The 23025-nt window shown below is 36.4% G+C and overlaps 1 protein-coding gene across 1 annotated transcript in view; it reads right to left on the bottom strand.

Annotated features, from left to right (window-relative positions):
• The window catches only part of Iml1 (GATOR complex protein Iml1), a gene marked incomplete at its 5' end in the record, with an annotated part of 444528 nt that overhangs the window by 100355 nt on the left and 321148 nt on the right, over positions 1-23025 (bottom strand). The window contains 3 exons of the mRNA XM_090374757.1: positions 3044-3238; positions 11072-11246; positions 19707-19792. Coding sequence (XP_090230883.1) covers positions 3044-3238; positions 11072-11246; positions 19707-19792 — 456 coding nt within the window. The remainder of the gene's footprint in view (positions 1-3043; positions 3239-11071; positions 11247-19706; positions 19793-23025) is intronic.

Below are 23025 nucleotides of genomic sequence, written 5' to 3' on the forward strand. Positions count from 1 at the left end.
TTGATATTAATTGATTTAATTTAATTGATATTAATTGATTTAATTTAATTGATGAATTTAATCATGAAAAATGTGTTGATTTTGGGTTGAACTTTGGCCCTCTTCCAAATAAACTAAAAGGGATATTAATTTTAAATCCCCCACAGCGTTATCACCCAACAATAAACTCAACCGATCCTTTGCTGCTTTGAAACTTGGCATGTTTTTTCTTCTTTCAATATGAAACTTCTTTCAGGCATTCGTTTCCATAAAAACTTGTTGAGAAGTATAACATATAATACCCCTCTTCAATAATTTTAACAAGTTCTTTTTTGAAAGTTTCGGCTCCTTGATCTGCACTAGCGGCTTCTCCCTGGATTTGAAATCTATTCAACCAGCCCTTACCAGTTTTAAACGGTTCCACATTTTTTTTTTTTTTTTAGGTGAGTTTTCTTTAGACCATCATATTGGCTAATCTCTTTCTCTCTCTCTCTCTCTCTCTTTTTTTTTTTTTTTTTTAATTTAACTTAACTGAATTATGCATTGGAATATTATCTTCAATAAAATTAGTTAAAGTCTTTCTATTTCAATCCTAATAGCTGGCCTAGTCCTAGTTGCTTTAAGTGGAACAGCTATCTTTCCCGCTGCTAAAATTAATTCTTTATTTTTTTATAATTGTTCTTACAGTTAAAGTTGCAAGTCCTAAATTATGGCACACATCCGCTTGTCGTTGACCGGAATCGATTCGCTTCAAAACGTCTAATTTAATTTTCAAATTCAGTGTTTTACTTACATTTACAGTCTTCGTACTGTACCCAGATGTTGTTGCTTTTTCATTCTTACCGGTCATTATTAGCTCTTCGAAAATGTAACTGAGTTGGTTGCATTAATTATGATACAACGTTCAAGTAAATTGTTTGTTACCCACAATGTCTAATACTGTACTGAGTGATGACTACACTTCAGATAAATGCATATAACGCAAATATTACAAGCAATATACTTGATCATTTTTTAAAATGTTGATCTCGGAACTACGTAACAAGTCACTGTACTGCAATTAAATTAGCATGCGAGAAAATATCACTGAGCATGGGAAAATTTCTCAAGTCGGCATGAGAAATGTTTTAATGCTGTTTTGATATTCATTTTCAAGCTATTGACTCCATCAAATGAAACGATTTCGTTAAAAATGCAATCTGTAAAAGAGCGTTATAGTGATCTGTGACAGCGTTATAGTCAGATACGGGTTATAATATATGAACAGCGTTATAGTGAAACAGCGTAAAGCGAACTGCATTATAACAGGAGCCTGCTGTACTATCATTTCTGTCATTAACAACCCATTATGTTCTGCAAATTGCAGTGCCTGGAGAGTAGGCACCTGTGAGGTGATCTAATTGAGGTGTATAAGATCTTGAACGGGTTGAGCAAGCTGAATGCTGATGGGATTCTTTCTCTTGCTCAGATTAAGAATCTGAGTGGGCATAGATTCAAATTGAGGAAAGACAGTTGAAAATAGATGTGTGGAAATTTGCCTTTAATCAGTGGGGAGTTGATTAGTGGAACAGACTTCCATCTTTTGTTGTGGAAGTTGATACCCTAAATAAATTTAAGGCTGAGCTGGACAGGTATTTGGAACGAATGGAGGAGTGAAATGGGAGGTTTTTTTTTGACTGATGCTGCATAAGCTTGCTTTCTTGCATGGTATTCCAATGCTTCATCAATATCATTGATAAATACAGAACACAACAATGGGCCCAATATTAAGCAAGAGGCAGTATCCCATTAGCATTGAGCATGCTCAAACCGTTCAAGGCTTTGTACACCTCTATCAGATCACCTCGCCGGTGCCTAGTCTCCAGACACTGTAATTTGCAAAACTTAAGCCTTTCTTCGTAAGAGCAACCCTTCATTCCGTTCAATAACCTTGTTGCCCTTCTCTGTACTCGTTCCTGCAGCTCTACATCCTTCTTGAAATGAGACCTCCAGTACTCAAGGTGCGGCCTGACCATTGCCTTATACAAGGGAATAATCACCTCCCTATCCCTGCTAGAAAAATTCCTGTATATCATTGATAAGATTTTTTTTTGATTTTTTTTGATTGATTTTGATTTGGTAGTTGTTGGCGCATCGGCTTCTGTGGCCATATTGCACCTCCCAAGGTTTTTGCAGTACTTTGATCCAAGCCCAAGGCGGGAATCGAACCCGCGACCTTTGGGTTGCCGGGCAGGTACTTTACCCACTCGGCTAGCCCGGTCGGCTCATTGATAAGACACCATGAGCTACTCTTGCAGCCCATCTGCACTGCTCAGAGAACTTCATATCTGCCCTGCACAATTACCCCCAGGTCCTTTTCATTCTCTACCACTGTCAGTGTAGTACCACAGAGTTGATACGTTGCTCTGGAGTTGCTGTTTCCCATATGTAGTACTTTACATTTATCAATGTTAAACTTCATTTGCCACCTCTCAGCCCCTCTGCTCAACCTTTCCAGATCCTGTTGCAGCAGCATAGCATCAGTAGCATCCTTAACAACCCTGCCAACCTTTGTATCGTCTGCAAACTTGGACATTAAGCTTGATATACCATCATCAATATTATTTATAAATACAGAAAACAACAATGGACCCAACACCGAACCCCGAGGAACTCCACTAATAACACTTGGCCACGAAGAGCAGTGTCCATTGATTACCACTCTCTGTCATCTCCCACTCAACCATCCCTTTATCCATAGCAACAATTTGCCACCAATGCCACACTGCTCCAATTTGTGCAGCAGTCTTCCATGTGCAACAGTATCAAAAGCCTTTCTAAGATCCAAATATATAATATCAAAGTTATTCCCTGCATCCAATTGTTTTGTGACTACATCATAGTATCCAATCATATTGGTCAGGCAAGACCTTCCCTTAACAAAACCATGCTGTGTCTGAGCTATAACTGAATTCTTGTCAAGATGATCCTGCAAATCAATTACCTGAATAGTAATTTGTTACACATATTTATCAGGTTAATTATCATAGTAAAGAATATAGCTGATTAAAAATTATATGTTAACCTTAGCTTTTTGTGGGCGCTTAATATGATTCAGAAATTCCAAGAACTTAATAAATCCTTCCTTTTGCTTATTAACATCCTCAGGAGTAAATTCACCATAAAGATCACATTGTTCATTATTATCTTCAATTATATGACGAGTAGAACTTTGCACACCAGGAAGAACAAGGAGTCTTAATCTCCAATATTTTAAGGACTATAAAAGAAAAGAAAAATTGAAAAGTTTTACATTAAAGTTATTAAAAAGTATATCAAAACATAATTAGCAAGTTCAATAATATGAGGGCTAATTAATTTTAATTTTGTCACTATATTCACTAAAAACACAATATAGTAAGATAAATAATGAGATTATGATAATTTTATCATGATCTTGTTATTAAACTTATTATTATTAATCTTAATCTTCACCTTCAATATTTCTAATATTGAAAAGAAATTGAAGTTGGAATGTATTACTGCATTGAATCTAAACAAAATTAGTCAGTTTAATTATATGAATAGAGACATATTACAAAGGACATACGAAAAGTTTGTGGGCTGAGTATGAAGGATGAAGGGTTTATTTGAGGAGTCTGGTAACAAGTTTCTTTTCAACATTGTCCCCTTTGGAGTCAATACATTATTGCTACTGTTGCTGAAATGCACTGATTATAGCTGCGTAGAAAATTTTCTCTTGGGCCTCCAGAAATGCATCCACTGCAGCAATAACATCACTGTCAGTGGGTAAATGGATGCCAGCCAGACATTTTTTCAAATCAGGAAATAGGTGAAAGTCCGATGGTGCTAGATCTGATCAATATGGGGAATGGGGCCAAGATTTCAAAGTTGTACTCATGCAGTGCAGCCATGGCAATGGCAAACTTGTAGGCAGATGCACTGTCTGGAATAAGACTACTTTTGAGTTTTTCTCGACATTTGTCTTTGATGTTTTCATGCAAATGCCTCACAAGGTCTGCATAATATGGCCCTGTGACTGGCCTTTCTAAAGGTAATACACTAGCAACACTATCAGCATCCCAAAAACCGATGCCATCATCTTGATGGTAAAATGAATCAACTTGGCTTTCTTTGGAGGGGGAGAAGAGCTTTGTTTCTAACGTTTGGACTGCTAATTTTTCTCTGGCTGAAAGTGTTGAACTCATGTTTCATTAATGGACACCTTGCAGAGAAATTTGATGAATATGCTTGAAAATGATGCAAATGTTCATTTTCACTTGACTTGACAGCTCATGCATTTTTGATATGCTGTCAACAACTTTGGGACCCCCATCGTGATGACTGCTTTTTCATAGCAAGAACCTCTGTTATTATGTTGTGCTTATTGTTATTTAGGAGCATTAGGAACTAAAGCCATATTGCTCCGGGATATGCAATGGTCATTCCCCGACCTTTCCGCATCCTCCGTATTTGGTGGTGATGGGCTCGAACCCCGGTCTAATCAAGAAGCGTGTGCTATGCACTGCTGCTCCTTCCCACCTGGCTAGAGGCGCCCATGAAAGATATATGTTTTATTATTAACAGAATTGATTTTTCTGTAAGAAAGAGCTTTGCCAGCTTATGTATGGTAATTTTTTTTTGAACTCCAATTGGCAGATCCATAAAAGCAGCATCAAAGAAAAGACCTTAGTCTTACACATGTTCATGTTTACAAGAGATGCCCAAGATGCTGGAAATGTACTGAACTGACACTCATCAATCACTCATTACTAGATCATGCACACACTATCAACAACTCCTGGAGTGATGGACGTTGCCAGTTTTTAAGTGGCTTTTTTTTTTTTTTTTTTTTATGAGAACCCCAAACACGAGAGGTATTAGAACCTATAGTACTTAGTACCGTGCTTGGGTTGGAGGTTGAGAAGACGAAAGAAGATATTTGTTGACACTGGACTTGAACTTCTGTAGATTGTAATTTTCAGGAAATACGTATGAAGGAAGGTTGTTCCAGAAAACGGCAGTTGAATGAATAAATGAGGAAGATGAAAAGTTGGTTCTGTGGGTTTGAAGTTGGACGGTAAATGGATGTTGGCTGGTGGCGGCACGTGTTCGGACTGTTTTGAAAGAGAGAACGGGAATTATAGAAGCCAATTCAGAAGAACAGTGCCCATAGAAGTATCTGTAGAAGAGGCATGCAGCAGAAACAGTGCGTCTATGAGAAAGCGAGTGGAGAGACTCTGTTAGAGATGAATCATTAATTAACCTAACTGCCCACTTCTGAATGGAATCAAGAAGCCTGAGAGAGGTTTTGGGGGCACCACCCCAGATGTGGGAACAATATTCCATGGCAGGGCGGATTTGTGATTTATACAGAGTGAGCAGCTGTTTGGAAGAAAAGTAACGCCGAGAGCGAAAGAGAAAACCAAGTTTTTTAGATACAGAAGAAGCAATATTTGTAATGTGCTTGTGCAAAGAGAGAGAGAGATTAGAAGTCAGGGTAATCCCCAAAAGAGATATATCATTTTGCCTAGAAATCGGAGTGTCACTAAAGATAAGCATAGGAGCAGAAGAATCCTTTTTGCGAGATATAAGACAAGCCTGAGTTTTAGAAGGGTTGAAATCAACTAAGTTGTCTTTGCCCCACTGGAGAATTACCTGAAGATCGGCATTTAAGGAATTGGCAGCAGATTTTCGAGAACTTGAAGCTGATTGAGCTGGACAAGGTTTTTCAAAATGGAAAGTTGAATGCAATGTGCTATCATCGGCAAAACTATGGATAGGATTTCCAGTCAATGGAAGAAGGTCATTGATATTCAAGAGGAAAAGAGTGGGAGAAAGAACTGAACCTTGGGGGACACCGGCATTAGTGGAAAAGTTAGAAGACAGAGAGCCATCTACCAATCACCCTCAGTGAGCGATCGGAGAGAAAACTGGATAACCAATTATTAAAAACAGTTGGCAAACCATAAGATGGAAGCTTGTTTAGAAGACCTTTATGCCAAACACAATCAAAAGCCTTTGAGATGTCAAGAGCAACTACTTGTGTTTCACCGAACCTTTCCATTGAATTAGTCCATAAATGGGTAACATAAGCCAGAATATCACCAGTGGATCGACACTGACGGAATCCATACTGGCGATCGTTGATCAGACGGAAGGTTTCTAGGTAGTTTAAGAGTTGGCAGTTAATTGATTTCTCCATTACTTTAGAAAGAGTAGAAGTAATTGCAATGGGATGATAATTGGATGGGAGGGATTTGTCACCCTTTTTAGGAACTGGCTGGATATGAGCAAATTTCCAAGCAGAAGGAAAAACACCTTTGGAATAAGAAAGTGAAAAAAGGCGGCAAAGAATAGGAGTAAGTTCAGGAGCACAGGTTTTGAGAACAAGTGGAGAAATACCATCAGGACCTGGAGCTTTCTTAGCATCAAGATTCATCAAAATCCTTCTGATATCCTTTTGACGGAAGACCACAGGAGGCATTGAATGGAGCGTGTTAGGCATGGTGGGAGGTGTTTTACCAAGATCATTAATATATGAGCTCGAAGAAAAATGGGATGCTAGCAGGTCAGCTTTATCCTTGGCTGAAGTGGCAACAGAACCATCTGGTTTGGACAGAGGTGGGAGCAGAGATGGGCAAAAGTTGCGGCCAATAGCTTTGGCAAGTGACCAGAATGCTCGGCTACCATTAGGGCAAGAAGCAAGTTTTCTACTCTTAGCCTGTTTAAACTCTAGTTTGGACTGATTAATAACTGCTTTACAATTGTTGCGAGCTTTGGTGTAAGCAGAAAATGAAGCTGAAGAATTAGAAACAAGCCAATTACGATATGCAACATTCTTCTCTTGTGAACAGCCTTAGCACATTTATTGGAAAACCAAGGTTTAGATAAAGGACAAGATTTTAAAGAGGAGTGTGGGATAAAGGATTCCATTACTGCAAGAATAGTTTCACTGACACGATCTGAGCAAACGTTGACATCAGAAGTTTTGAAACAGTAATCAGACCAAGGAAAAGAAGAAAAGAAGTCTCGCAGGTCATCCCATTTTGCATTCTTGCAATGCCAAACAATACGAGGTTGGGAATAGCCATGAGATAAAGGTTCCATTGGAGAAGAGACAATCACCAAGTTGTGATCTGAAGTGCCTAAAGGACCTCTCACTTCAACCTTGTACTTAGAAGGGTTGTTTGTGAGAAAAAGATCAAGCGTATTGGCTGTATGATTAGGATTGTCCAGTATTCTTGTAGGTAAATGAACAATCTGTGCTAGGTCATTAGTAATTGCAAAAGCCTCAGCATCTCGACCTGCTGGGTCGGTGTGACTAGAAAACGGAAGCCAGCTGGAGTTGTGAACATTAAAATCACCAAGGAGAATTACCTCACCGTTAGGAAAGTTGGACTGGAGAAAGTCAAGTTGCAAAGAGAGGAAGTCAAAGAGCTCCAAGTGATTAGTGGAGTTGGGAGAACAGTAGAGACAACAGATGAATTTTACACAATGAGGTAGAGAGATTTTAAGCCAGAGAAGATCAAAGAGAGGAGATTCCAAATTGCCAAGTCTCTGACAGGGAATATCAGAATGGACATATGCACAAGTACCACCTTTGAGATGAAATGAATCATACAGCAAATAATTTGGACATCTGAGATGAGCAGTAGTTGAATCAACTGATAACTGAGATTCAGTCAGAAAAAGTACGTGGGGTTTGGAAGACTGCAAGTGGAAATGGACATCGTTGAGATTGGAATTGAGACCACGTATATTTGTGAAATGAATTAGGAAGTCCTTGGTAGGTTTAGATCTTTTCGCAGATAAGCTTGCTCTATTATTTTGACAATTCATGGTGTATTCAATAGTAAGAAAAAGTGGGTGGGACATGCTGTATGAAGTAATGAAATTTTTGGATATGGCGTACATGTGGTAAGAATATACCCAGATCCTTGACATAACGTGGCCTCGACAATGCTCCCCGCATACACACTACTCGGACTCCCTCCAGTCACTATCTGGCAGAGTAGAGGTAGCAAGATTATACACTAGCTGATCCGGAAGCCTCCTAGAGAGTTACCAATAGGTTTGGTCCGGTGTACTATCTAGCGGCCGGCCTGCGAACACCGTTTTAGAGCTGTACCCTCGAAATGTAAGGAATATTGGATCTCGCCACGACATTCATCATAACCTCAAAAATCATCAATCATACTGCATGATGGAAGAGATAGGGAAGGGTTGGCCGGAACTTAGCTCTAGAGACTAAACATGGGTTCCACCACTTCAAACCTCCAATAAGCAAAGTGGTGGTATTTCACCGGTTGATGAGAGTCATCTACCACCTAGTACTGCCTGGTAACATAGAGGGGCGGCGTTCCTCCATGTGGTGTGGGCGCCCACCATGTACTTGTGCATGAATGTTATACCCAGGATTACTAACAGTTCCACCATCGTGAAGGTGCAAGCAGAGGATTTGGCTGTCATAGACCGTCCGGACTTCGCCGAAATTGGGTCCACTTGACTTGAGTGTCACCCGAATATCAGTTCCATCAGCGTTTTAGACTCCCAGGTAGCAAGAACAGCTTGTCTGGCATATCTGAGAGAATGTCTGTGACAACCTCAAGGACCAAGGCATGGATCATCATCGAAACTCTCCCTTCCTTATTTAAATTCTGTTGCCCACTTCTTAACTATGGAATAGTAAGGAGCATTCTCCCCCAGTATTGTAACCATATCCTCATGAATTGTCTTTGGTGTTGGTCCCTTTTTTTGCCAAATATTGGATAATTGCACTTTGACTGATTTTGTCCATCTCTCCTCATTTGTACCACTTTGTTGACTTCAGGATCTGTAATTAAAAAAGATGCTATTGAAAATACATTAAACTTGGTGGGTTACTATTTGAAATGTTATACATTAAGTAAAGAAAATTTTAACACTGCTACTATCCTTTTATACTCATGCCACAAACTTTTCAAATGCTCCTCGTATGACTGTTAGTCTTACTTTTACCTTAAGCTTCTTATCTGTTATTGTTATTAATCTTAATAAAAAGTTCTTAAAACATTTTAAAGACTGAAGAGGAAAAAAACTGCTAATTTTTATCTTAAAATTATTTATAAAACAACTCTATTTTATAAAGCATATATAAACATATAATTATAATTTATACATTAAATTCTTTAATACAAAAGACTTTCTTCTCTTGATGATTCAGCATAAGTGGCATGCCATTATGTTATACTCTTGCCTAACAAACAATGTGAAAAGAAAATCAGCTTTTTTTTGCATTTTTAGATTATCATTTATGTGCATAATGAACTTTATGCAAATAAATTAAAATTATTTGCTATGAAGTTGCAAATAGATTTGCAACCTCCATAGCAGATCTAATCACATTTGGATAGTCAATATATACAGGTCAGTATAGAAAATATGAACCTATATTAGCGAAATAAATTTTGATGTAAGATACTAATTTTAAGATTTCTCAAGAGTAAAAAAAAAAATTTTTAAAAATATGTTTATGAGAAAGAAAATCATTGGCTGTTTCATCTTTCTGTGATTAAGTCACTGTACACTATTATATGGGTACTATTCAAATACAATATACTAAAAACACAGTGTTGTCATTTTAAAAAATAAAATTGTTTGTTGTTGTTTGTTATTTGGTTTTTAGGAGCATTAGCAACTAAAACCATTTTGCTCTGGGATATGCAGTGGTCATTCCCTGACCTTTCCGCATCCTCCGTATTTGGTGGTGACGGGCTCGAACCCAGGTCTAATCAAGAAGCATGTGCTACACACTGCTGCTCCTTCCCACCTGGCTATGGAGGTGCCAAAAAATAAAAAAAATAAAATATAAGGAATTATTATGTATAATTATATTCTCTATCCTGAAAGCTGAACAAGTATGCTTAATAAAAAAGATGTAAAAACTTCATTAGTCAGTCATCTGTAAATTAAAAAGGACAGGTGTTTTTGTTTATTTTTGTTTCTGGAGAGCAAGTGCAACCAGAATGGCAAAAGATTACATACTTATAAAATACAGTTTGTTTATTTCATTTTGTCATTGGTAGTTAAAGGTATATAAAGGAGTTTGTGAAAATTAATTTCTTGGTTTATTATAGGGTTATAAATATTTGGATAAATGTTTTCATATTCAAGTATTCAAGTTTTCATATTCAAGCTTATATAACAGCACTGTGTGTTCCAAAAGAAAGCCAGATATTTCCATAGCCATTACTAACATTTTTCCATATTTCCATTAATGATGTTTAGTCACCTGATTAAAATTTTAGTCAGCTGATTAAGTGATAATGTTGGGATTTCATCACACTATCTTTAGAACTTCACAGTATGGTCATATATGACTATTTCTCATTGAAAAATAGTTCTAATCAATTAACAATGGTGTAAAAATAACGAAATGTGATGTTGTTTATAAAAACTTTTAATAAAAAAATACACTGTGATACAAATATAGAATTTTTTGTTCTTGTTTAAGTAAGATAATATAATAATAATGTCCTAAAGGAGTGCAACTTTTCCCAAACTGTAAATTGTAATGTCTTGAATCTCATGATAAAAACCCAAAGTCAGTGTAAAAATAATAACAAATATTTTCCTAAAATCGACTTTTTCAGGCTATAAATAAGTTAGAGAAGTTTGCATGCATGCACACACAAGTAATATGTGTTATTCTTATTTGTCTGAATGGTCTAACAATGCTAATAATGTTTTTGAGAGATAATGAGGAGTAGTGCAAGGTTAACCTATTTTCAGGGTAAGAAAGAATGCTTATAGTTGGTGCATTTGTAATGTCCTCTACTTTATTTAAAGTTATATCATATAAAAATGCCATTTAAATAAAGATATCCTCTCACAAAACATATGATTATGCATAAATAGTAGAGCACACTTTCTATTTTATTTCTGTAAGTTTATGACATACATGTCCTTGTCCATAAACTCATGATTATTCAGAGAATTAATACCATAAAAAGATAAAATAGAAAGTATGCTTTACTGATAGTGGATTAGTAAAGCAGGTATATTTATAAATACATCCTGATTTTAAAGATTTATATTTTTTAGGGCTTACCTCTTTTAGTTTAAATTCACCTTCTCCTTTCATGCATATATAGTGGTCCAAATAATTCCAATTATAATTTTCCAACTTTTCATTGGTAAAGTCAACCCATGAGACTCCATAAGTGTCATTGTCAGGTGCACGAAAACGATAACAATAATGGATTTTTATTTCTGGGTATGGGTGCCTGTGTTATTAGCAATAAAAAGAAGGTGCATATTACACAAAGAAAAGTATATATATAATATTTTAATTAGTTACTTTCAAATTGAATATCAATAACACCCGGCCATGGCAGTTTTATATGCTATCATTAGCATTTTCAGTTTAATAATTCTAACTGAACATCCTCTCACCTGTGGATTAATTATCCAAACTGCCCACACATCACTGAGGCATTACTTTCTCCCTTGCCACTCCACCCTTTGGTTCTATTTCTTATGTTAGCAGCATGCAACTACCTGTAGTGCTCGAGACAGGCTCCAAGCTAGTCACATAGTCATTATACTTCTGCTGATCATGCAGTTGTTAAAAGTAATGTGTGGGGAAACCAAGGAAATAAGAATGCAAGATCCATCTGAACCTTTTTTTTTTATTCTTCTTCTCATTATCTATATTCATGCAGCCTTTGCTATCTAGCCACTGGAAATATTTTCATGTTAACATATTACTGGAAGATCAGCTAACTAATATTTGAGATAATTGCCAGTATAGGACCTTCTTTCTTGATCTGGGCACTTTTCATGATATGGCTGGCCTTCCTATTATGGCTTTTATTTCTGAAGCAGCATGTCAATTGAAGGATGGAGGGATACCCTATTATATGCAAAACACTGGCTCCATTAATATTCCATCATCACTCTTGAAGGCAATACATTTTTGGTTTCTAGTTTTTCTAAGGAAAATTTTTTTTCCAATTGTTTTAAGATTAATTTCCCTTAAACTTAATTTGCTGGCAATTCACCTTCCTTTTTTCTGTAAATTTGATTTAGTAGCATTTCAATCTGCCATGATGGAATTGTTCCGTACATGAAGTTTATGTGACTGGTGGTTTTCAATTTTGTCTTATGAAGGGCAATAGACATACATCATGATGACATTGTATGTACTGTTTCTTTTTGTTGATTGCCTAAATAAAAATAAGGATCCATGCTATGTGAACTGCAAGCACAGAGGTAGAGCCTATGATCATTCATTAAGAAGTAGTAGTTGTCCTGAGTATAAAAAAGCTCTAGAGTTTTCAAGTACACATACTTATGATGGATAACTGTAGTACATTCAATGTGAATGGTAGATTTCCACATAATGATGAAGATAGTGTACTTAAGTTGATTCAACTCAATGCTCAAAGATGTCGAGCAGTTACTGATGAAATTAGAATGATGGCTGTGCAAGACAGTATTGACATTTTGTGTATGCAGGAGCCATATGTTGGTTCCTCTGCACATGGACATAAAATTGTTGGTTTTCCTGCTGATGCCAGAGTTATAAGTGTAGTTGATGTGAAACCTAAAACAGCAATTGTGATCTTTAATAAGCTACTGCAGATAACTGTTCTCTCTGGAATATGTACTCAACATGTGTGAACATTAGTACTCCTAGGCTGTCTTTTAATTTAATATCTCTTTATTGTCTTCCTAGTCAGGAAATTGTTAACTCTATCCATTATATGGAAACAGTTTTCAGTGTAATCGGTTGTAGTAGTTTAATTATTGCATTGGATTCCAATGCAAAGTCTAACTTATGATTTAGTGGCATGACTGATCAGAGAGGTTGCTTAACGAAGGACTGCCCCATTGTATGCCCCACACCATACAACCAGGAGGCGGTTGTATGGTGTGGGGCATGCAACGCATGGTCATGCCAGATATTGTTCCAGGTTGGCCCATGTTGTATTGGGTAGTCAACTCTTCAACAGTGCTGCGCCTGTTCACCTGTACAAGTCGTCAAACCCGGCACTCACCTCTAACATCAATCTTTCGCTGACCTTTGCAGTATTGCCGTCTGGTCATTGTTTGACCATTTTGATGCCAGTCCTGGTACACTTTAACTATGGCGGCTCTCGAACACACCACCAGTTCAGCCGTTTGGGAAATCGAGGCATCAGCTTGTTGAGCACCTACAATCTGTCCTTTATCAAAGTCCGATAAATCCTTCCTTTTACCCATTGCACTCGGAATTTTACTACATATGTAACTATGAACCACTGACACCTTATCTATGCTATGTAGGTCTGACTAACTCTGCACTCTTGTACCTCACGGAGTCAATGGGTCACATTCAGTTTTCATTTCATAAGGGTGGTCATAATTCAGTGATCACTCAGTGTATATAACGTTAACCTCAAAATAACATACTAATTGGATGCTACCACCTCAAGGTAGTGGAGAATGAAAAAGAATTGGAGATAGCTACAGAGTCTGATATGAAGTTCTTTGAGCAATGCAGATAGGTTGCTAGGACAGCTCATGGGATCTGTCAATGATATATTGGAACTCTGCCAGTGTGAACACAAAGAGATGATTATTCCATTGTACAAGGTAGTGATTAAGCTGCACATTGAATACTGCATGTAGATTTAGAAACCACATTTTAGGAAAGATAAAGATCTGATGGAAAGGGTGAGGAGAAAAGCAACAAAATTAGTGCGGGGGGGGGGGGGGCAAAAAAGGGTACTTTTACCAAGAGAGACTTGCTCTGTATACTGCATGGAAACTATGTATCTGCAAGAAGACCTGATTGAAATGTTTAAGACTTTAAATAGGTTGAGTATACTAAATGCTGGTGGCATCCTTACTCTTTCATGAATGACACACACACACACACACACACACACACACACACACACACACACACACACACACACACACACACACACACACACACACACACACACACACAAGGTCTAAGTGGTAGATGAGTCTTATCAACTGGTCCAATACCACTACTTTGCTTACTGGAAACAAAGTGGTGAAACCCATGTTTAATCTCCAGAGAAAAGCTCCAGTAACCACCCATCTCTTCCATTGTGCATTATAATCGATGTATTTTAGGGTTATGATGGGCATCATGATGAGATATGCTAGATAGTCCACTGGAACAAACCTATATTAACTCTCTAGAAGGCATCTGGTGTATAATCTCACTGCCCCTACTCTGCCAGATAGTGATTGGAGGGTGTCAAAGTAGTGTGCATGTGGGAAGCATTGTCAAAGAGCTGGGTATATGCTTACTATACACCATATCCAAAAATTTCAACAGTTCATACAACATGTCCACCCAACTTTTTTTTTTTTATACTGAATACATCATGATTAGTCAAACTAATAAAACAAACCTATCTGTAAAAAGATCTAAACCTCCCCAAAACTTCTTTGTTTTTTTCACAAATATAGGTGTTCTCAGTTCGGATCTCAATGGTGCCCATTTCCACTTACAATCTGCCAAGTCTCATTACTTTTTCTGATAGAATACCAATTATCTGTTGATTCAACAGATGCTCATCTCAGTTGTCCTAATTATTCGTTGCACAATTCCTTCTGCTTCAGAGGTGACATTTTTTGTATATGTCTGCTATGATATTCCCTGTCAAAGACTTAGTATTTTGGAATCTCCTCTTTTGATCATCTCTGGCTTAATATCTCTTCACCCCATTCTGTCCAATTCATCTGTTGCCTCTATCATTCTTCCAACTTGGAAGAATGATAGAGGCAACATATAATGGCTTTGTTAACGGTAAATTATGCTTAACTAACTTAGTTATTTTGACACAGTTACTCATGAGCTGGATTTAAGGAATAATTTTGACATAGTTTAATTGGATTTTAACAAAGCATCTGACTTGGTGCATCGTGAGAAGTTACTATATAAGTTTGAACAGGTTGGGATTAACTAACTTAGTTATTTTGACACAGTTACTCATGAGCTGGATTTAAGGAATAATTTTGACATAGTTTAATTGGATTTTAACAAAGCATCTGACTTGGTGCATCGTGAGAAGTTACTATATAAGTTTGAACAGGTTGGGATTACTGATAAGATTCTAAGATGGAGTGCTGGGTGGCAGCAGAGCAGAAGGTTGTAATTAATGGATATTCTTCAGATTGGTGTAACGTTAGGAGTGGGGTCACTCAAGAATCGGTTCTTGGACCACTATTGTTCCCCATTTTCATAAAAGACATCGATGAAGAGATAGGAGGCTTGATGTTAAAATCTGCAGATGATGTAAAGATTGGCAGAGTCGTTAATGATCAGTGACAAGCAACGCTCCTTCAGGATGACTTGAACAGACTTCAAAGATGGTCAGAGAAGTGGCAAATACATTTTAATTCTTCTAAATGCAAAGTCTTACACTTGGGGAATAACAACCTGAAAAAAAATTACACACTTAATGGGGTCTGCCTCTGGACAAACCTGCAAGTTAGCATGAATGTCTTATTATGGGTGATTTTAATTTGCCTCTAATTGATTGGAGCATATGCAAAGGAAACTCCACACGGGGGACAAAATTTCTAAATCAAATTTTGTCCCCCATTTTGTCAAAATCAAAATTTCTAAATGATTGCTATTTGTATCAACACGTCAGGGAAAGTACTAAGGAAAAGAATACTATAAACCTCATCATTGCCCATGAACCCGATGACATAATAGTACAGGAACCAGTAGCAGGAAGTGATCGCGGAGTTTTACAGTGAGCGATGAAGAGAGAGGCAGCAGTAGTTAAAGGCAAAGGAATGGGTTATAATTTCAGGAAAGAAAATTACGACGGATTGAGATGCTACATGGCCTCTATTAACTGAATAGATATCTCACAGAGAGCAAATACAATTGAATTATGAACAATTGAATACCTTTAAAACATTAGTCACAGAAGCCTTGAATGCTTATATACCATTAAAAAAATACTCTACATGGAGGATTCCAAGTTGGATGAATAATGAAGCTGCCAGATTACTTGAAAAGTTACAGAACAATAAAAAGTACTGAACCTATAACAGCTACAAATTGATCTCTAATAACACAGAAAAGGTTAGGCTGGCAAAGGCAGATTATGAGAAATCGCTGGCAAAGAGAGGGGAGATAAGGAATTCTTCACATATATAAATGCAAAGAGAAGGACTGACCCTTATGTAATGGATGTGGGATAGTATTAGATACCTCAGTTGAAGTTGCAGATGAACTCGACCGTTATTTTGCATCAATATTTACAGAAGAAAAACCCTTTATGTCAATGAGAAATTATGGGAGTGAAGTTGAAAAAAATTTAATTAATGATGTTAGGTTAATGGTATATACCTTATAATCTTAAGGGAGCTGGGAAGTGAGTGCATTGAACCATTGAGGCTAATTATGAGAGCATCACTGGACTCAGGAGTGATTCTGTTGGATTGGAAAAGTGTCAAATACGTCTCCAATACATGAGGGCAGTTTTAAGAGTGAAGTGGGAAATTACTGGCCGAAATTATTAGTCTAACTTCAGTAGTAGGAAAAATCATGGAGACAATGATCAAAAGTGGAATTCAGGATCATTTAGATAGAAATGGAATTCGGAAGGATACTCAGCATGGTTTTGTAAAGGGAAAATCATGTTGAACTAATCTGGTTAGCTATTTTGACAGGGTCACTCAAGAGCTGGACTTAGGGAATAATTTCAACACTGTTTATTTGGATTTCAGCAAAGCATTTGACTCAATCCCACATGAGCAGTTACTTCATAAGCTGGAACAAGTTGGAATAGTAGTAGTAGTAGTGGCATGTGATGCAAGAAAGCAAGTGTATGAGCTTATGCAGGATCAGCCAAAAAAAAAACAAAAAAAAAAACACACCATTCCCTCTAAATGCCTGTCCAGTTCCTCCTTAAATTTATTCAACCTATCAACTTCCACAACAACAGATGGAAGTTTGTTCCAGCAATTAACCACCCGCTGGCTAAAGGCAAATTTCCACACATCTATTCTACATCTGTCTTTTCTTAATTTGAATTTATGCCCCCTTAGGTTTGTAATCTGAACAAGTGGAAGGATCCCATCAGAATTCAGCGTGCTCAACCCATTCAAGGCCTTATACACCTCAATCAGATCACTGCACAGGTGCCTAGTCTCCAGCCACTGCAATTTGCAGAACTTAAGCCTCTCTTGGTAAGAGGATTCCTTCATTCCCCTCACCAATCTTGTAGCCCTTCTCTGTACACACTCAAGCAAATCGACATCCTTCCTAAAATGAGGCCTCCAGACCTGTATACAGTACTCAAGACGTGGCCTGACCATTGCCTTATACAGAGGGACAATCACCTCCTTTTCCCTGCTAGCAAAATTCCTATATATCATTGACAAAACCCCATGACCTGCCCTAGCAGCCTGTCTGCATTGCTCAGAAAACTTCTTATCTGACTGCACAATTACTCCCAGGTCTTTTTCGTTTTCTACCACCTTAAGTGTAGTACCACACAGTTGGTACTTTTCTCTCGGGTTACTTCTACCCATATGCAGTACTTTGCATTTGTCAAGGTTAAACTTCAGTTGCCACTTCTTAGCCCATCTGCCCAAATTATCTAGATCCTGTTGCATCACAGGGAAAATCCTTAGATGGATAGCTGGATAGTTTCAGGGCAGGAGGCAGAGGGTTGTGATAAATGGTTATTCACAGTGCTTTTTTTGTAAAAAATAGGTGCCAGTACTCATTCTTTGCTATCAGGAAAAATTGAAAATTAAAAGGACATGAAAAATACAGTACTCTAAAAATTTAATTTCTGATATTGTTACTTAGTAGTAATATTTTTGGAATAAGAACAACAAATTAAGTATATTAACACACAATTTATTAAGCATAAATTTATTATTCAAGTATATAAAAAATAAGTAATAAGTAAAAAATAAGTAAAAATTAGTAAAAAAAATAAGTAAAAATAATTTCATAATAGTTTTTATAGAATATTCCAAATTTTTATTGAGTTCTTATCCAATACACTATGCCAGCTTCTTACTGTTTGTGTCTGTCGCTGAATGACATGTCTGAAGCAGCCACGAATCAACATATTTGCTGGATCGAAGCGTGTCAGCGGTGGGCCTACAATTTTAATTAAGAAACAGTAGTGAAGAAATTGTTTTTGTCATCAAGAAAGCTCTAATTGGGCTGATGATCGGATTCATTTGTGAAAATCCTCGTTCAAATTCACTCAATGAAATTGGTATTTTAGAGCGTTTCATCAAATGCTCTTCAATTTTTCCAAAAACCATCTTTTCGATTAGGTATTCCCGAAATGGATGAATTGTATCTCTTTCATTTAACTGAAGCCTAATTGACAATTTTCTAAATTCATTCTATATATTTGTAAATTCACCAAATGCCAACATTTGGTGAAAGTTAACAACAGTGCTGCATTATTAATTCTTATTTACAACTAAATAGTTGTAATAAGTAATGTGTATATAAATACAGGATTTGATCAAAAATGTTATGTGAATGTTTCAAAAAATTAATTTTAGTCAATAATAAATGTTTTTAGTTGGTTAGTCATGTTTGATTAGATTTCTTGAATCAACTGAAATCATTTTTCTTTCAAGTCAGTCGTGTTTTAATTTGGAAACAGACAAAAGTTGCATCGTGCCAAAACAAATAAATAAGGTGGATGCATCACAATGGAATGTTTCTGTTGGTTAAAAATTATTGGATGCGAGTGACATGATGAACTGTTGGAAAGGGAAAAAAAAAAGGGGGGGGGGGAAGAGAGAGAGAGAGAGAGAGGCCAACCATTTTGCCATTTTTCAGTAGATTGCATCATTCAACCATTTTATAATTTCTTGGTAGTAGAATGTCTCATACAATGAATTCTGATAACATCATCCCATTGTCAAAAAATGCAATCAGCATGAACTTTGCACGATTTTGACTGATACTCCTTTTTAGGTGATGATACTCAAGATTCATCACCTGTTATAATTTTTGTTAAAAAGGCAGGATTCAACACATCTTGCTCAAACAACTCAGAAGAAATGAGGACTCAGTGTCGTCTTTGAGTCTGAGTGCGAATGCATGGAATAATCTTGATGCCTACCCAGAATGCTCTGAACTGAAACAAATGAAAGAGCTGTCTCCTCAGTAATTTCTTGAACAATCAGGTGTTGATCAATTTGAATGATGATGTAGAACTCACTGATGTTTTGTTTATTTCAAGATGTTGACAAATGACCTTTTCTTTCACCATTTCCTCTCATAAACCTTTGAAAACTTTTTTGTTGTAGCATTATCTTTATAAACTTTAACAAGCATTTCAGGTTTTATAGACTGCTAATGTCACAGCAATCATCTCTATAACTGTAACAAGCATTTCACATTTCTAGGTTTTCAACAAAATTTAATGTTCACATGTTTAAATTTCATCATTTTAACACATGCCCTGTCATATGACAAATAGGAAAAACAAGTGTTCACTTATGAAGCAGCTTTTCACTAGACTGGTATGTAACAAGTTAAAACTGTGTGCACAGGCTCAAAAGATGTAACTGTAAGTCTCTCTCAAAATACGTGTTCAAGAATTATAAGAACCTTCACCAAACTCACTCATTAAATGTTGTAATAACTCCATTCTACTTCCAACACAAGAACTTAACTTAAAGCATTATCAAATTATAAAGAAGAACACACTCACCGTGGTCTGTACTGCGTCACAGTTATAGTAGCTCCATCAAGAGTTAATTTGTGAAATATTCTACCAATACTTAAGAGATATTCTTCCTTTAAAACAAAAAATACTATACTTAAAAATGGTGTATTACTGCATTTATTAATAGTAATTTTTTCAAAGAGCTACTCCATATACGATCACTAATGGGCATATATGGACATTGCCACACCCTCAGAGAATCATACTAAATTTATTTCTAAATTAAGTATAACCAAACAATTTTCTTTGCAATTAGCAACAGATGTGAAATAATTTATCGAAGTTTAGTCTGTGGCATGGGCAGAAAATAAAGAGAGAGAGAGAGAGAGAGAGAGAGAGAGAGAGAGAGAGATAATTAAATCAAAAACCTCGCTCTTAAAATGACTCATATATTCAGAGTCATGAAAATAACAATGAATAAAATGGAAAAACATTTTTTTCCCTAAAATCATGAGTAAAATTAATTTTTTATTCCTTTTTGAAAATTGAGTTACAAAAGTGTGCAATTAACCTAGCATTGCACCTACTGAATACAAAGATATATTTTGTCTAAAATGTTTGCAAACAAATTTCCATAATTTTGGTCTTTTAAAATATCATTCTTTAAAACCAGTTATTACACATGCAATGTAGTTTTATTATTGTTGAATAATATGGATGCTTCATTGCTCCATTTCCCAATTACAGAAAAACAATAAATATAATTTTTTGTGAGGGGGCATAAATTCAAATTGAGGAAGGATGGTTGCAGGATAGATTAGGGCTTACAGTACCGGTTAAAATCTTAATACCGGTATTTCGGTATTTTTAATTTATGAAACCAGGATACCAGTATTAATACCAGTATTCAAAAAACAAACGTTTTTCTCAATCAATTTTGATGACAATTAGGTGCAATAAAGTAAGGAAAAAACGAGTACTGTAATTACTTGAATTCAAGTTTTAAATAAACATTTATTGCAATAATAAATATTCTGAAAAAAATCATTAAAAATACAGTTATTCTAAAAACAAAAAAATACATATTGTTACTGCAAAGTTTAGTTATGTTTAAGCATCCACACTACCTGTCCAAATAAAGTGAGCTCTTAAGAAACATAAGCAATCAATAGTATGATCATTTAAAATGGATCTATTTTGGTACATATTTGATTAGCGGCAGAATATGCTCTTTCGGATTCTATTCTGGTACTATTATTCGGATTCTATTCTGGTCCACATTTTATAGGCTTTTTTAGCAAAAATAGTTAAAACTATTTCATTAATTTCTGGCTCAAGTTCATCTTTTAAAATCTCATAGGCGTCAGGCAATTTCTTATTTTGGAAAGAATTTACGGAACACCGATGTTTTGTTCCATGGTGGTCTTTCATGGTTGAATTATGTTCATCATTTTCTGAAGGAGAAAGACGTTTTATTCAGCTAAGTATAATTTTCACTATAGTATCTTTACTGAGGCTGGGGGGGGAGAGAGAGAGAGAGAGAGAGCAAAGAGTGGGGATAAGGAATAAAGAGAGCAAAGAGTGCAGTTAAGGAATTCTTCACATATATAAATGCAAAGAAGAGAACGACAAATCAGATTGGGTGCATATGTAATTGCATGGGACAGTATTAGATACCCCAACTGATGTTTCAGATGAACTCGACAGTTAATTTGCATCGATATTTACAAAAGAAAAACCCTTCACGTCAATGAGAAATTATGGGAGTGAAGTTGAAAAAAATGTAATTAATGATCTTGAAATTTCACATGTTGATTTAATGAGAAAACTTTCGTGCCCATAGGTGAGTAAGGCTCCTGTGGTTGATGGCATATACCCTATAATCTTAAAGGAGGTGGCAAGTGAGTGCATTGAACCATTAAGGCTAGTTATGAGCATCAAACCATTAAGGCTAGTTATGAGCATCAAACCATTAAGGCTAGTTATGAGAGCATCACTAGATTCAGCAGAGATTCCATTGGATTGGTGTAAATTGGAACATAAAGTGGTTCTAGGAGTGTAACTGGAAATTACCGACTGGCCAGTCTAACTTCAGTAGTAGGGAAAATCATGGAGACAATGATCAAGGGTGGAATTCAGGATCATTTAGATGGAAATGAAATTCTGTACGATACAAAGCATGGTTTTGTAAAGGGAAAATAATGTTTAACAAATCTGGTTAGACATTTTGACAGGTCACTCGTGAGCTGGATTTAGAGAATAATTTCGACACTGTTTATTTAGATATCAGCAAAGCATTTGACTCAGTCCCACATGAACAGTTACTTTATAAGTTGGAGCAGGCTGGAATCATAGGGAAAATCCTTAGATGGATAGCATGATGGCTTGAGGGCACCAGGCAGGGGGTTGTGATAAATGATTATTCCTCAGATTGGGTTAATGAAAGAAGCAGGGCTCCCCAAGAATCAGTATTGGGACATCATAAATGACATCTATGAAGGGATATAGGGGGTGATGTCTAAACTTGCAATGATGTAAAGATCAGTAGAGTAGTTAATGATCGCCATCAAGCAGAGCTTCTTCAGAGTGACCCAGATAGACTTCTGAGATGGTCAGAAAAGTGGCAGCTATAAGCTTTAATTCAGCAAAATGCAAGGTCTTACACCTGAGAAACAGAAAACCCAAAATAACTTATATACTTTGTGGAGTTGAACTAAAGTCAGTAGTAGTAGAGGAACGGGACTTGGGAGTTACAATACGGTCAGACATGAAGTTGTCCGAGGATTGTGGAGAGGTTGCAATGTTGCACGGTGTCCTATCGATGATTTATCGAACATTTGCTAGTAGAGATAAGGAAGTCGTAATCGCATAAAGGTGATTTTATAATCTTTATGTGATTAAATTATAAACTATTTTTATAAAATTAGTACCAAAAAACCGGTATTTTTGTATCAATACCGGTATTTGAATACCGAAAAAAAAAAAAAAAAAAAAAAAAAAAAGACTGGGATCGTAAGCCCTAGGATAGATGTATAGAGGTTTGCCTTCAGCCATTGGGTGGTTTGATCATTGGAACAAACTTCCATCTGTTATTGTGTAAGTGGGTATTAGTATTAGTAGTGGCAAATGATACAAGAAAGCAAGCTTATAGAGCATCAGCCAAAAAAAAAAAACCCACCTCATCCAAGAATTTCTCTAGTTCTTTCTTGAATTTATTCAAACTATCCGTTTCCACAACAACAGATGGAACATTTTTTTCCCAACAATCAACCACCTGCTGGCAAACTTCAGCACATCTATCCTGTAACCATCCTTCCTCGATTTGAATTTATTCCCTGTCATGTGTATAGTCTCAGCAAGAGGA

Source organism: Mastigoproctus giganteus, chromosome 5 (genome assembly GCF_048544385.1).
Source record: "Mastigoproctus giganteus isolate SK-2022 chromosome 5, ASM4854438v1, whole genome shotgun sequence".
Taxonomy (NCBI): Eukaryota; Metazoa; Arthropoda; class Arachnida; order Uropygi; family Thelyphonidae; genus Mastigoproctus; species Mastigoproctus giganteus.